A 16,741-nucleotide genomic window follows, 5' to 3' on the forward strand; every position below is an offset into this window, starting at 1 on the left:
AAGATGGCTCTCATATCTTCTCCCAGTCTCCTCTTTCCCAGGCTAAACATGTCCAACTCCTTCAACTGTTCCTCATAAGGCTTGGTTTCCAGTCCCTTGATCACCTTGGTTGTCCTTGTGCACATGGCTTGGCTGGAACCTGGCCCAGGACTTCCGTCCAGACTTGGGATGGGGCAGAGAGTTAACTTTCCTGAGAGTCCAAAGACCCCTGGACCATTTTACCCCGAAGCGTCGCTTAGAGTTGATGAACAGCCTTCGACGTCAAACGAGAGGATGACATCCATGCTTGGGGAGTCCCGGGAGAATTTGACGGCCACCTTCAGCATCGTCGCAGCGAGGCCAGTGTAGACCTCTCCCTCCCACACTTTGTTCTGGCCCAGTTGCAGCTCCCACCGTGAAGGACCGACGACGTGAGCGCTGCAGGCCTCGGGCATCTTGATCCGAAACCTCACCCAGCTTTTCTCTTGCAGGACTCCTGACCTGGGTTCTAGGAGGACACACCCCTTCCTCCACAAGCTGTAGACCCGGGGAAAGGGGAGCCACTGGGGGTTGGTGAAGCAGCGGATGATGTAATCACATACGTGGACAAACTCTTTGTTTTCAGTATCCCTCCCGTACAAGCTGAGCCTGTAGACCCCCGATTCAGGGAGCAAGACGGAGACGCTCACCTTGTTCTCCAGGTGGGTAACCAAGACGAACCGTTCCATCGGGTACGTTTTGCTGGTGATTTTGTCCTTGACCAAAGTGGCGGTGACTTCAAAGCCTGGCTGGGTACGAAAAGTGACAGTGCACCGTCCCTTTTTGGTATTGATGATGGGGGCAATGTGGCTGGGGTTTGAGAGACCTCTCCACTGGGAGCTGATCCCTGCTCCGCAATGTGCGCTGAGACCCGACGGGAAGAGCTCGTTGTGGTTGACGGGGCTGGAGCAGCGTATGAGGAAGTTTGCGGCGTTCTTGAACTTGTCTTCGTCAAGGTTCTTGACAAACACCGAGAGCCTGTAGTGGCCCACGAAAGGACAGAGGATGTGGCAGCTGAGTTTCTGCTCTTCCACTTGGGACACCAAACACTTCCTGCTTAGAAAGGTGTCCATCTCTGGATGAATCAACTCGTAGGTGGCCAAGAGAGGCCTCTGGGTCTGCAAAGCCAGCCTTAGGGTCCCCGTGGTGGCAACAATCAGGTCTTCTTCCCAGTTGCACTCCTCAATCCCAAACTCTCTTGCTTTGGGATGGAGCCCCCAGAAAGCGAAAGGATTATCCGGCAGCCCCTCTTGCCGGTGGGGCTCCAGGCACTCGATCTGGTGGGAACACACCCAAATGCATGGCTTCGGGGAATCGGAAGGGCGGGCAAAGATTTGCAGTTCGAAGAGCCCCTCGGTTGGGGGGAAGACTTTGAGGACCATCTTTTTGTCAGACATGGTTAACATCCCGTGAGTCTTGCCCATATCCTCTTTGCTGTCGTCGTCACGGCAAAGCTTCAACAGCTGGTAAGTGAACTCTGTTGAACGGGCACTTGCTAACGAAATGGTTGCTTCCCCTTGGTCTGTGATAAGGAAGGGGGAGAGGGATTGATTTTGCCTTTTTTTAACTGAAGAGCACCACACTAGAGCAGTTAACCTTGGGGGGTTTTTTGACTGCAGTCCCACAATTGCCTAACTCTTCCCTTGGGTGTGTATTGGCCCCAAACACCCCCAAAGCAGCAGCACCCCCAACCTGCTGCCCTCCAGATGTTTTGGACTGGCTGGGGTGATGGGAGTCATAGTCCAAAACATCTGGAGGGCATCAACTTGAGGAAGGTTGCCTGAAATTTTAGAGAGCTTTTGTTAGGGGTGCAAAATTTCAACATCCGTTGCTGCCTCAATATAGTTCTGTGTTTCTGTCCCTGGGCTCCATTGAAAACAACTTCTCCATGCGAACCAGGAAGTGATCTCTCCAGCAACGGAATGACTCTTCTTTTCTTAATTTATGCAGCTGTGATCCTCTGGGTGACACAGACACCATTAGGCAATTGAATACACATGCTTACTCCTTCTCTTTCCCTCCCATCCAACCTGCACGGCCCCGGGCACTGGAAACCTACGCTACGCCACTGACGCCATGCCACTTCTTTTCAGCGGGATTAAATTTCTGAGTGTGCCGAAGCATTTGCTGTGAACATACCTGTTTTAAGCCTGGATGTGTCTGGAGAAAGGAGGGCAAGCTGAAGTTTGAAAAACTCTGGCGTCTTGAAAACTCTCCCTTCGAAAACCTGCAGAGGGACGGGAGGCTGAGTGAGCTGCCATTTTGGCTCATCGGGCCAGTGGCTTTCGACGAAATCTTCAGGGTCGGTTAGGAAGAAAAAATCCTCGTGCCTGGGGGAGTGGGGGAAATGGGGGGCGTCTTAGACATCACACGAAACAAACCACATTCCAGAATGGCAAACAAGGAAGGGGGCAGGAGGCTAATGGATTGTCGTTAAAAGATGAGAAGTGGGTGGATTGATTGGGTAAGGAGTACTGTAATAAAAATTTTAAGGTCATATATATATATATATATATATATATATATATATATATAATGTTCATAAATGTACCAACCAAGCACGTACATAGGTACATAGATATATGGACCACATGTCTGGAGCAGCACAGGAAGACCGCCCTGAAACCATTTCGACTCCCAAACTGACCAAATGTTTTCTCTGCAAGGAGGGAGGGGGTGAGGGAACCTTCCCATTGTCTCAGGAATTGGGAAATCACCATCTCAAAGGAATGGCCAGACTACCAGGAAAGGCAATCAGATAAGGCATTATCAGATAACCTGGCAGACAGGAAAAACAACAACATTCAAATTTCTGTTGTAGACCACCTTTTCTGTGATGTAGGTATGAGGTTTTTTTGGGGGGGTCTTGGGCTACACCCCTTCTGTGATTGATGTATGGAGGGGTGGTCTTGAGCTCTAGGGCGGGCAATTTAAAACGTCTATATAAGGGCAGGCACACCTTTGTTCTGGGTCCTCCTCCTTTCCTGCCTGTGAGGGGAGCACCCTGTTGCAACAGCTTTAATAAAGATCAGGCTTACTAGCTGCTTTGCTTCTCAATATTCTCTGGTTGGCCTCTGTTATTTTCTCCTACCAATAGGGAACCCACTTAAGGATTCTATACAGGCTCTGTATACACCCAGTGTGGTGTAGTGGTTAAGAGTGGTAGATTTGTAATCTGGTGAACCGGGTTCGCTTCCCTGCTCCTCCACATGCAGCTGCTGGGTGACCTTGGGCCAGTCACACTTCTCAGCAGTCTCTCAGCCCCACTCACCTCACAGAGTGTTTGTTGTGGGGGAGGAAGGGAAAGGAGAATGTTAGCCGCTTTGAGACTCCTTTGGGTAGTGATAAAGCGGGATATCAAATCCAAACTCTTCTTCTTCTTGGGTACCCCCATAAGGGAAGAAGGGCAGATTTTGTTTACAACAGTACCCTGCTGGGTCCAGCCAAGAACCCATTTAGTCCAGCATCCCTGCTCTCCTAGTGACTTATTAGATGCCCCAAAGGAAATTCCACAAACAGGACACAAACACAACTCCTCTCCCCAACAGATCTGTATGAACAAGGTGTGCAGCCTAGAGGAAGTCCCAGAATCCTTTGCAGTACATGATGCTCAGTCAGCCTGCTACTATTTATTTATTTTTATTTTTATTTATTGAATTTATATACCGCCCTATACCCGGAGGTCTCAGGGCAGTTCACAGAAGAGATCACAATAAAACAATACCCCCCCCCCCCAAAAAGGAGCCACAATACCCCCCCCCCAAAAAAGGAGCCACATTTTAAAAGGGCATAGGATATCGATCAGGTCAACCAAAGGCCTGGTTATAAAGGGATGTTTTTGCCTGGTGCCTAAAGGTGTATAATGAAGGCGCCAGGTGAACTTCCCTAGAGAGAGCATTCCACAGATGGGGAGCCACTGCAGAGAAGGCCCTGTTCTCGTTTTGCCACCTTCCGGACCTCTCGAGGCAGCAATCTCCTAATGTAAACTATTGAGGAAATGCATGTTTAAAGGGAAGTGTGGGCTCAGCTTGAGAGTAAATGTGAAAATGTGGGTCCCCGGAAAGTATCTCCAGAGTCGCATTTTAACTCTCCCCGTTTCAAGGCCTTGCTTCTCTCCCCTTGCAGATTCAAAACAACAAATCGATCTCTCTTCCCCATGCATGCTTACACACACACACACTCACACCCCAGAGCAAATTTGTTCCACGTAACATGATTAGATGTTGCAAATGCCACACGGGGTCTTATTGTTTTGCATTGGCTGGAAAGTGACAAGTGCATAATGCATCTAGCGGAAAATAATTTAACACGATTAATAATTTTTGAGGCAAGCCATTATTTACTCTCGGTCTGGAACGTGTGGAGGAGGCTCGAGTAATTACATCTCAGGCCACCTAATAAACCTGCTGGGGAGCGGGAGATTAATCATTTGATCAAAGGGTGGCTCTGGTGTCTAATTAAAGCAGCGAAGGGGGAAGAAGCAGAGCATCCGATCCAAAGTTATTTGCAACTATAAGAGGCCGGCTAGTGGCCAGATTGGCTGCTCCCTGCAGATTTGTCCATCCCCAATCGCATGCTCTGAAAACTCTGGTTTCGCTCTTAAAAGGGGAATAAGTTAAGGGCCGCCTGAATTTCCTGGATATATCCAGGATTCAGCTGCCAAAAAGAGTGTCTGGGTGGAGTTTTCAGAAATTGGTTAAAATGTCCAGGAAAATCCCGGCGTATGGCAGCCCATATCAGAAGTACAGTCGTACGTTGGATCTCAAACGCCTTGGCTCCCAAACAACTCTGCTCCCAAACGATCAAAACTCAGAAGTGGGTGTTTCGGTTTGCGAACGTCCGACAGGACTTCCGACTGTGCTTTGGTTTCTGAACGTTTTGGAAGTTGAATGGACTTCCGGAACCAATTCCGTTCAACTTCCGAGGTATGACTGTAGTGGTTTTTTTGGGTGAGTTTCCTAAAACCTCAAAAAAAATTATCATTATTATTATTATTGATATGTTGGGGGAGAAAGCTCCACAACTTTTGTGTCTGGATTTTGAATATGGCAACCCTAGTGTTAAAATATTAGCAACCTGCAAAGACAAAGCTTAAGGCAGCCTCTCAGTTGCTTTTAACCTTAGGCCAGGAGAACATGCGTTTTGGTTTTCTTACTTTAGGACTGGCTTCCTCAGCCTTGGCCCTCCAGATGTTTTTGGCCTACAACTCCCATGATACCTAGCTAGCAGGACCAGTGGTCAGGGATGATGGGAATTGTAGTCTCAAAACATCTGGAGGGCCGAGGTTGAGGAAGCCTGGGTTAGGAAATTCTGAACCACAGGCTACTGGTCTGATCAGACAGGGCTGCTCTTGCCTTCCACACACCAGGGCTTAGAACTTATAAACACCGAGAGATCTCACCGAGGGATGAACAGCTTCTTTTCGACATCCACCAGGCCTGCTCCCCAGCAGACGTCCAGAAGGAACCACTGGGCTCCCAACTGCACGGCGTTCCACATGTGGTCGGACTTCTTTTGCAGGCAACTCTGGCCTCGGCTGTACCCGGCCCCTCGGCCGTATCCCGAAACTTCGGCGCAGGTCAAGCCCGCTTCCCTGTAAGGATTCACAAGAGAGCATGGAGGCTGGGCAAACTCAGCGTACAGGGGGTGGGCAGCTGGATACAAGAGTTACGGTGCCACCAAGTTGCTCCTTGCGCTTGGACTCCGGGTGCAGACCATAGCATGGCTCAGTGGCAGAGCATCCCCAGAGGTATTTCCAGGTATGATATGATAATCTTTATTGTCATTGTCCCATACAGAACAACGAAATTGAAAAAAATTGCATCAGACATTCAAAAACCAACAAGCCTGCTATACCAGCTACCCAAACTTGTTAGCCCCCTAAAAACTCTGATACCCCATAATTAAATACAATATGTTGCCATGGAGATCCCAATATGTTGGGACCCCTGACCGTTAGGTCCAGTCGCGGCCGACTCTGAGGTTGCGGCGCTCGTCACGCTTTATTGGCTGAGGGAGCCAGCGTACAGCTTCTGGGTCATGTGGCCAGCATGACTAAGCCACATGTGGCAAACCAGAGCAGCGCACGGAAACGCCGTTTACCTTCCCACCGGAGTGGTACCTATTTATCTACTTGCACTTTGAAGTGCTTTCGAACTGCTAGGTGGGCAGGAGCAGGGACCGAGCAACGGGAGCTCACCCCGCCACGAGGATTTGACCCGCCGACCTTCTGATTGGCAAGCCCTAGGCTCTGTGGTTTAACCCGCAGCGCCACCCGCGTCCCTTCTGGAGACTACCTTACACTGCATTTAAAACCAAAATCGCATTTGGATAGAAACTGTTTCTCAGGCGGCTAGTCCTAGTCTTTATAACCCTGTACCTTCTTCCAGAAGGCAGAAGCTAAAAGAGATCATTTCCGGGGTGCGCACTATCCTGGGATGGGAGAGACCCCTACCTGCACCCCTGGACAGCCACTGCCAGTCTGAAGCCAGAAGCCAGATGGCCTAACTCAGTATAAGGCCATTTCATGTGTTCTTACGTGCTGCGTTTCTTAGATGGCTGGCTCACTTTCTTATCAGAGGCCCTGGTCAGTAATAGCTGACACTTACATTATGACATCTGCCATTATCCCCACAGTTTCCTGTACATTTTCTTATCAATTTTCCTACCACCGAAAGATAAAATAAAATAAATAATCATTGGGGGTTTATTTTGGAAGAGTGCTCAAGAGCACTGAATTCATTTTACAGGTGAAACTCAAAAAATTAGAATATTGTGGAAAAATTCCTTTATTTCAGTAATACAACTTAAAAGGTGAAACTAATATATGAGATAGACTCATGACATGCCAAGCGAGATATGTCAAGCCTTGATTTGTTATGATTGTGATGATCATGGCGTACAGCTGATGAAAACCCCAAATTAACAATCTCAGAAAATTAGAATATTCAATGAAATCAGCAAAACAAGGATTGCAAATAGAGCAAGATTGGACTTCTGAGAAGTAGAAGCATTATCTCGCTTTCCATGTCATCAGTCGATCTCCTATATTAGTTTCACCTTTTAAGCTGAATTACTGAAATAAATGAACTTTTCCACGATATTCTAATTTTTTGAGTTTCACCTGTAATTGCACAACCAGAATTTGTTGGTATACAATGAAATCATGCCTGCACAATAGTGGAAGTGGCCTGGAAGCAGGCTATGAATGGCTGAGGATAGATATTGGACTATTTCCCCTGTATGTGCCATCTGTTCCATTTAAATGGTTAGATTGAAGAGATGCACTAAGCTTTAAGGAGGTGGATCATAGAATCATGGAACCTTAGAATTGGAAGGTACCCCAGGGGTCATCTAGTCCAACCCCCTGCAATGCAGGAATCTCGGCTAAAGCAGCCATGACAGATGGCCATCCAACCTCTGCTTAAAAGCCACTAAGGAAGGAGAGTCCACCATCTTCCGAGGGAGACCATTCCACTGGTGAACACCAGTTCTTCCTGGTGGTTAGTCGAAATCTCCTTTCTTGTAACTTGAAGCCTTGGGTTCGAGTCCTACCCCAGAGCAGGAGAAAAGAAGCCTGTTCCTTCTTCCATGTGACAGCCCTTGAGATGGGACATATGAAAAGCCACGGCAGCACATACCTGCACATGTCACGGTATAGATGGGCATACCCAGAGCACACGCCTCTCCCGGTGTGAAGGACCTGCTCAGGGGTGTGGATCTTCTCTGAGAACCCCAAGAAGCCGTTGACATCATACTCTATTGCAGAGCAAAATCAAAACACCACTTTACCAAGAGATTGTTATGATAGGAAACACCCCATCTGTCTTGCTTGTTGGAAGAACGGTGGATTAGGTTTATGAAATCCATACATCGCTGCCCTCCCTAAAAATACCCCCAAGGAGGTTTGCACGAGAACACACTTACCGATATTGTGGCACAGCCAGATCCATATGGCTCGCGCCTTCTCCAGCTGGCTATTGGCTCCTTTGGTAATCAGTGGAACGATGGTCTGGACGGACAAGGATTCCTGGTTGGTTTTCAGCTAGAGAAGATAGGTTGGGATTTGGACAATCAGCAGCAATCTGTTTCATAGGATAAGCAGCCATTCATTTGTCTAGCCCAGCCATTGCCAACCCTGGTGTTTTGGATGAGGACATCCGTCAGCTCCAGCCGGCCCATGCTGGTTGTAGTCAAAATCTCTGGAGGGCACTAAGTTGGTGAAGGCTAATCTGTCCCATCCCAGTTGGAATTCTGCTCAGCATTTGTAGAGAACACCTGGAGAAGGAACTGGCAAGCCTGTGGCCCCTTCAGATGTTGCTGGACTACAAATCCCATCATCCTCCCATCCACCTTCCATGTTGGCTGGGGCTGATGGACGTCCGAGTCCAACAGCACCTGGGGGGACCACACATTGATCATCCGTGACTCATCCGGGTAGCAGGACCAACTCAAAGGTCCATCTAGCCTTGCATCCTTTCTCCCACTATGGCCAGCCAAATGCCCCCCCCCCCCCAAGCAGGCCTTGAAGGGGGCAGCTCCCTGCCCCACTGTCAGCTTGCATTTGGGAGTCGGTGGAAGACTGCCTCTGGGTGTGAGCTCTTCAACCTTAGCCCTGCTGATGTCGATCTGAGCTTAAAAGCTTTAGTCAGTGACTGTGTAAGTCCGCTCCACTTCCCCATGGGGAGGAGTCGCAGTGGACCGCGTGGCCACCCACTCTTCTCCAGGGGTGGGGGACTTAGTCCCCCATTGCCTGGGGCATCCTGGCCACGTCAGCGACCGGCCAGCCAATCTGCTCACTAGGGGGGCATGGCCGGGACCATTTAACCAGAGGCACGAGCTGGAGGGCTTCCTCTTTGGCTCGCTTCCTCAATAATAATAATACTAATATAATAATAATTTATTATTTACACCCTGCCCATCTGGCTGAGTTTCCCCAGCCACCCTGGGTGGCTCCCAATCAAATGTTAAAAACAGTACAGCATTAAATATTAAAAACTTCCCCAAACAGGGCTGCCTTCAGATGTCTTTTAAAGATGGGATAGCTGCTTATTTCCTTCACATCTGAAGGGAGGGTGTTCCACAGGGTGGGTGCCACCACCGAGAAGGCCCTCTGTCTGGTTCCCTGTGACCTCACTTCTTGCAATGAGGGAACCACCAGAAGGCCCTCGGAGCTGGATCTCACCCACCCTCCCTCCCTATTTTGCAGGTTCTAGTCATTGGCCTTGCTATGGACCTTGGTTGGTCGCCATTGAGGGGCCTGGTAGGAATTTTTCCACTTGGCAAATTGGCACAGGCCATTTGGTTTTCGCCTACATCATAGTAATCATCACAACTTTGTTAGGGTTGCGCTTAGGCATTGTTTGACCTTGTGTTGGGCAAAGGAGGTGTGGCCATCACCTGCCCCTCCAAGCTTAAGGGTATTCCGTTAAAGGAATCCGGGGGTGTGGATCTTGTCCGAATCCCGGGGCAGGGCTAGGGTCATGACACGACCCCAACGGGAACACCAGGGGGAGCTCGAGTTGGTCTGCATCGACGGGGCTCCCCCTACCAGTGGTTGACCCTTACCGGACTTCCTGCACAATGGGCAGGAGTCAGATATAGTCGGGTCCATTCAGTGCCTAAGCCAGTATCACTCACATTCTGCAATCAATAAAGTTGTGGCCAAAATTTGCCCAGTAACATTAACCTAAGATCTGTGTCCTTGTGTGTGTTATTTCTCAACGAGGGGGTGGCTTCAGGGTCTCGACACACAAATGGAAGACCACCTGCAGCTGTAGCGGAAAGGAGCAATGGTAGAACTTTGGGACGTTCTTTTCTCCACCCACCTGCTCACTCACACGAAGAACGTGGGCGTCCAGCTGTCTGAAAACCTCTGAGTCTGGGAATAGATCTCTCCGTCTCCTCCTCTGGGTTGTTTCAGGGCTGGTGGGGGGAGACCAGCATCTTCCCTTTGAGTCTTCTGCTTCTTGTTCCACACATCGGTCCATCATCCCTTGCACCTGGTGTGCCTTTTTGGAGCCTGATCTCCATGGGACCATCTCGTTGCCATTGCCAGCTTTCTTTGTCCAGAACAGAAATACGTCCTTTCTGGGGAAACCTTGCTGGGTAATTCTGGTGGGCGGGATTTCTTTGCACCGCTGGCCAAAATGTCGAAGCTGCTTGTTCCCTCCATTTCTTCCTGGAAGCTTTTGGCAGGAGGTCGCCAAAGACCAGCTACAAAGAGCTTCGGAGGGTCCTCCTCCTCCCTTGGCAAAGTTGCCGTTGCAGATGTCCGTCATTTGACTCTCTCTAGCAGTGGGCGAGATGGCATCTTCCTTGGTCTGTGCTATTTTCCCTCTGCAGTTTGAGATATTTGATTTGTTTACAGCAGGACAGCCCCAGTTGGCATTGCGGTGTGTTGCTGATGGGCTGATAAAGGGCACCATGATGTCTTCTGTGTTTTGGGGAAGTCTTTGGTGCCCATCTCTCTTCATCCTTTCCAACTGAGACTGGCGTGGAGTGGAGATGGCCTCCCTTTTTTCACAGGAGACTTTTCTTGCCTGAGAAGAGCTTCCTCAGATCTTGTCTAGAGTTGTGCTGTAATAAACACAGGTAAGAGTTTTACAGAATGGGCTTCAGCCAGCAGAAAAAACAATGCAAACTGTAAAGGCTAGAAGAGTTTCAGGGAACGACTCTGTTCACATCGGCTGCCACAGATTCATCCTCATTGCCTCAGTCCTCTTAATCTGCTCCAAGCAGATCACGGACCAAACCCTAGGGGTATAGCATCTGATTTGCATGGTCCAAGGTTTCAGTCCCTCACAGCATCTCCAGGTAGGACTTGCAATGCCCCCTGTCTACCCTGTGGGAATGTTCAGGGATGCAGGAGAGGATATATTGTTTGATTATATCCTTTCCAACTTGTGTTAACAAGTTCTACAATTTAGCAGAGTAACATTCCCCTTTTTAAACTTGCACAGTGGATGCATTTGCTCAGGCTCACTAAAACCTCTAAAATGTGTTTTCCTTTTTGGTAATTCCCCATTTAGTCCCTCATAAAAAGATAGACACGATACAGTCTTCTATAAAAATATAAAAAGAGTTTACTCAAACATTTTGTTCACAACTGGATCCCAGAAGGCAGACTTTAAGTTACAAAAGTAATATACATGTGGAAACTATCCCATAAGGAGATAGCCCCTCTATCCTCTCTTGGCTGGAAGCATCTTAGGCTAAGCAGATGTTGCTTCTTTGACGAATGTGGTCAGAGAGAGAGAGAGAGATGGCTGACCTGCTCTTTTGTTACCTGGGCAGGTGAGGCCACGCCCACCTCTAGTCACATGCAGAGGAAGTCTGTCCCAGCCTGGGAGAAACAGGAAGTTCCGACTGGCTGGTCCAGACATCCCCTTTTATGTCCACTCTAGGGATGTTGCACTTGACTGCTCTGTGTTTCACATCCCACAAAAACACCTACACAAATCGGGAGTGGAGTCCCTAAGACTGTTGGATGGTGCATTGTATGTCTCCTTCCAGCAGCTCCTGCAGCCAAGCTGGTGCCAAACATCTTGCTCTGCTTTCCTTTGGACCCCATCAGAAAGGTCAAGAGGGGGGTCTTATCACCTGGGCAGCCCAGGACCTCCAGACACACTGCCCAAGTTTGGGAAAGTCACTTTGGTGCGGCTCCATTGTCTCTCGAGACAGACAGATGCCAACAACAACCTATTTACGGACAGCTTTTCAGCTTTCTCTTGAAGCTATAAAAAGAACATAGCAGAATCTCTGCAGATTCCTCTGATCTGAATGAAGTGTGGGGTGTGTCTGTGTTTAAACTTTCCTCCTCTGGGGACTTGTTAGAGATTGGTCTGCAAAAGCCAGTGAGTGGGCAGCTGTGGAGGAGCCAGCAAATGCCTATCATTACGAGAAATAAAGAAAGGAATAATACTTAGCAGTTATCTTAGCGCAGAATTTCTATCCTGCCTTCTCGCCAGATGGCCTGGAGCCAGATTATAATGTAAAGTGCTAAAAGAGAGCCGGCAGCAAATAGAAACAGCCAGAGAGAGAGAGAGAGAGAGAGAGAGAGAGAGAGAGAGAGAGAGAGCGCCATTAAAAACTGCAAGTAAAAAAGAGCAGCAAAAGCAATTACGAGGATCTCAGATGCCACTGAAAGCACATGGCACTTCCGACTGTTCAGAGCACAATTTTTTTTTTAAAGTAATATTTATTAGATGTTTTATAGTTACAAAAAGAAAAAAAGGTAAAGAAAAACAATACAAAAATTCAACAAACAATACATCAAGAATAGGGAAAAAAACAATACAACAAAATAACAAGAAAAAAAAATTTAAAAGCACGTCCAAATTTCATATCTTTATCTTTCATTTGCTTGTTTCCTCGACTTCCTCACACCTCCCTTTTTTGTATTCTAATTCAAATTAACTGGTTCAGCAAATCCTTTCCCTCTTTCTCAGTTTTTTGATCTATAATTTATCTTAACACAGTCTTGCTTTCAATTTTCCACTTTTGCCCATTAACAATCAGTTTTTACATAATCCTCAATAACGTTTCTGCTAAAACCATATAACTTCATTCCAGTATTCTTCTAACATTCATTAATTTTGCAATATTTCTGTAAATATAGTTTAATTTTTTTTCCAATCTTCCTCCATCGACTCTTCTCCCTGGTCTCGGATTCTGCCAGTCATTTCCGCCATTTCCATATAGTCCATCAGCTTCATCTGCCATTCAAGCACATGGCACTTCCGACCGTTCAGAGCACGATTTCATGGCAATCCTTACAGCGAGAGCACTGCAAGGCCGGCCAGTATGAATGTCCCCCTATTCCGAGGGAGGAAGCTGCATCTGGGGAGGGTGGAGCTTGCAGAACGGGAGTCCTGCTCACAGCTCCTTCTCTTGCCCACCAAGGTGAAAACATCCCCATGGAGGGCACCTCTTACTAAGTACCACATTGGCCTGAATATAAGCCGCACCCGAATATAAGCCGCTCCCTTAAAATTCCGCAGGTACTCACACCCATTCCGTTTCTCCCGGTGTTTTCAGCTATACGCAGACCAATAGTTCTAACTGGCTCAGCATTGCCCACACGGATTGGCAGCAGCATTCCAGGGTTTCAGCCAGGGGAACAAATGCCAGTTCTACCTGGAGACAGTGGCGTAGCGTGGGTTGTCAGCACCCGGGGCAAGGCAAGTAATTTGCGGGCCCCCCCCCCGCTGCACTGTCCCTCCCCCAGATAGTCCCTCGCTCTCTCTCCACACCGCACGCCTGGCACCCTCCCCTCCACAGTGGGCGGCGACCCGGCGGCTCGGATCGGATTTGCACAGCCAGCACTGCAGTGAGAGAGAGCCAGGTAGGGGCAGAGAGCTGCGAGTGCGAGCGCCCCCCCCCCAGATGTTGCGCCTGGTGCGGCCGGCCCCCCCTGCACCCCCCATGCTACGCCACTGCCTGGAGATGTCTGGGGCTGAACCTGGGACCTTCGGTATGCAAAGCAGACCCTCTTCCACTCAGTTACACCCCCAAAATCAGAGGAAATTGTCATTCTAGAGAGTCAGAACATTGGCCCACCTGCCTCCATACTGCCCACACCGACTGGCAGCAGCTCTCCAGGGGTTCCCACGGGGCGATTCCCACCCCTACCTGGAGTTGAAGTTGGGACCTTCTACATGCCAAGCATATGCCCTGATCACTGAGCTAAAGCCCTACAGGAATATAGGAAGTGGCCTTATACTGCCCGGCTAGGGGATTTAGGGGAGCGCGGCCTGTTTGCCCTCACTGGGCGTCAAACCAAGAGGGCGGTGCAGCAATGACTTAGACCGGAAGGCGAGAGGCGCCACATTTTGGCATCACTGCTGAAATTTGAAAGCCCCAAGTCCTCCACTGATGGAGCTCAGCATTGTCTACTCTGATTGGCAGTGGCTGTTCAGAGTTCTCATTCTCAGAAGCCAGGGACTGAACCCAGTGGTGTAGCGTGGGGAGTGCAGGGGGGGCTGTCCGCACCAGGCGCAACATCTGGGGGGGCGCGCTCGCACTCGCAGCTCTCTGCCCCTACCTGGCTCACTCACTCTCTCACTGCAGTGCTGGCTGTGCAAATCCAATCCGAGCCGCCGGGTCGCCGCCCACTGTGGAGGGGAGGGTGCCAGGCGTGCGGTGCGGTGCGGAGAGAGAGTGAGGGACTATCTGGGGGAGGGACAGTGCAGCGGGGGGCGCAAATTACTTGCCTTGCCCGGGGTTAGGGGACGCAAATTACTTGCCTTGCCCCGGGTGCTGACAACCCACGCAACGCCACTGACTGAACCAGAGAACTTTTGCCTGCCCTCTCTCTGAGACAAAGCCCTTTGCTGCTCGCTTTTACCTCCCGGTTTCGTCCTTGGATGTCTCAGGGAACCCTCTGCCTGGTCCCTGGATGCCAGTCTGGTCTGATTCTTCTTGCCGTTGCGATCTCCAGGCACCGTGCTTCTGCCAGGGCAGCAGAAGGTCCTTGCGGGAACCTCTATATGTACTAAGCCTCCTTCCTTCCCTCCCTGCCGGGGCCTCGGCTGTCCTGAGCTTCACCTCCCCGGTGCCAACGGGTCTAAAAATATTACAAAGCCCCGAAGGACTCAGCACAGACTTTCCACCGAGCGACCACTCCACGGGGCCTGATAGCGGGCGAAATCGGAGATTATTTCCGAATATTATCAGAAGCTGGCATTCAGAGGTGCAACGGCTCCCTGTGATCGTTCAGCGGACGCGGCAAGATTCAGAACAGGAGCTGAACTTTTAACATTTGGGGGGGGGGGAGTGGGAGGTGGTGTGTTGAGGAGAGGCAGCGCGGCACAGTGGTTAGAGTGCCAGGTGAGAGCCTGGGAGACCGGGGTCCAAATACCCAATTGGTCATGAGGTTGAGGCTCAGCCAGGTGAAGATGATAGAATATATAGAATTAGCCAAATGACGGGAAGATTAAGAAACAACAGAGATTAAATAAAGAATGGAATGTCTTTAGAACATGGGTAGGCAAACTAAGGACCAGGGGCCGGATCCGGCCCAATTGCCTTCTAAATCTGGCCCATGGACAGTCTGGGAATCAGTGTGTTTTTACATGAGTAGAATGTGTCCTTTTATTTAAAACGCATCTCTGGGTTATTTGTGGGGCATAGGAATTCGTTCATTCCCCCCCCCCCCAATATAGTCTGGCCCCCCACAAGTTCTGAGGGACAGTGGACCGGCCCCCTGCTGAAAACGTTTGCTGACCCCTGCTTTAGAGAGTAAATAAAACAGTACTGTAAAAATCTAAATGCTTTGACGGGTTTGGACTGAATCTTGCAAGACAATAGAGGAAGAAATAACACAGTAATTTTAAATATTTAGAAAGAAGAAATATAGAAGTGTGAAATGAAAAATGAAGGGGATGAATGGAAGTCAATAGAACATGTCAGGTTTTTGGTCTTTCGGTTTGTTGTTATTGTTTTGTTTTGTTTGTTGTGTTTTGTTTTTGTAAAATATATTGTATGCATTGCTCTAATAAAGTTTTTTTAAAAAAAGAGACTGAGCCAGTCACTGCTTCTCAGTCTACGCTACCTCACAGGGTTGTCGCATACTGACCGCCCAGTACCTGCAGGTCTCCAGTGGCGTAGCGTGGGGGGTGCAGGGGGGGCCGGCCACACCGGGTGCAACATCTGAGGGGTAGGGTTAGGGGGCGCAAATCCACGGGTTAGGGGGCGCAAATTACTTGCCTTGCCCTGGGTGCTGACAACCCACGCTATGCCACTGCAGGTCTCCAGGTGGTTCATATATAATTTGCTTTTGTAAAAAAATGCAATAGAGGAATGCTCAGCTTCTGATTTCTTTTTGATTCTTAAACAAAAGTTTAAAAGCTTCTTTAAAAAGAAGAAGAAGAAGCCAGCATAGGGATAAAGAGCTGTGTTTTATTTTAGCAAAAGAGCAGACTCCTGCTGGATCCGACCAAAGTTTTGATCTATCCCAGAATCCTGGAGCAACTAGAGGTTTTTGGAATCTCACAAGCAGGGTGCCCTTCCTCCTTGTTTGTCTGCAGCAATTGATATTCAGAAGTAGTACCTTTTGAAGGTAGCAAAAGGATTTTGGGAAATGATATATAATGAGTTGGAAAAAAAATGTTTAAAATAACCTTTGCTAAAAAAAAACCCTGAAGCCTTTTTTAAAGGAATTCTAGGTGCTGAAATCCCAAGGGAGCAGAAAAGAGTTTTTATGTATGTGACCACGGCTGCACGGATGTTACTGGCACAGAGATGGAAAGAAGATAAAGAACCAGAGAAGAACGGCAGATGAAGTTGATGGACTATGCTGAAATGGCTAAAATGACCAGAAGAATCAGAAATCAGGAAGACCAAAATTTTAACAAAGGATGGGGAAAATGTACAGTGGTGCCTCGCAAGACGAAATTAATTCGTTCCGCGAGTCTCTTCGTCTAGCAGTTTTTTCGTCTTGCGAAGCAACCCTACTAGCGGCTTAGCGGATTAGCCCTATTAGCGGTTTAGCGGCTATTAGCGGCTATTAGCGGTTATTAAAGGCTTAAGGGATTAGCGGATTAGCTGCTAAAAGGCTATTAGCGGTTTAGCGGCTTAGAAAAGGGGGTGGGGAGCGAAAAAAAATCTCAAGACTCGCAAGACATTTTCGTCTTGCGAAGCAAGCCCATAGGGAAATTCGTCCTGCGAAGCGCATCGAAAAACGGAAAACCCTTTCGTCTAGCGGGTTTTCCGTCTTGCGAGG

At 48.8% G+C, this 16,741-nt stretch overlaps 1 protein-coding gene across 1 annotated transcript; it reads right to left on the reverse strand.

Annotated features, from left to right (window-relative positions):
- LOC310657535 (kyphoscoliosis peptidase-like) lies at window positions 1-14,765 on the reverse strand. The gene is made up of 7 exons (XM_083398325.1): window positions 14,366-14,765; window positions 9,846-10,596; window positions 7,945-8,062; window positions 7,659-7,776; window positions 5,420-5,611; window positions 2,158-2,348; window positions 1-1,540 (listed from the first exon to the last, which is right to left on the reverse strand). The coding sequence occupies exons 2-7, from the start codon at window positions 10,491-10,493 to the stop codon at window positions 219-221; spliced, it is 2,589 nt and encodes an 862-aa protein (XP_083254451.1). The 5' UTR covers window positions 10,494-10,596; window positions 14,366-14,765; the 3' UTR covers window positions 1-218.
- Window positions 14,766-16,741: the final 1,976 nt, after the last annotated feature.

The sequence above is a fragment of the Podarcis tiliguerta genome (assembly GCF_965153285.1).
Source record: "Podarcis tiliguerta genome assembly, chromosome: 9".
NCBI lineage: Eukaryota > Metazoa > Chordata > Lepidosauria > Squamata > Lacertidae > Podarcis > Podarcis tiliguerta.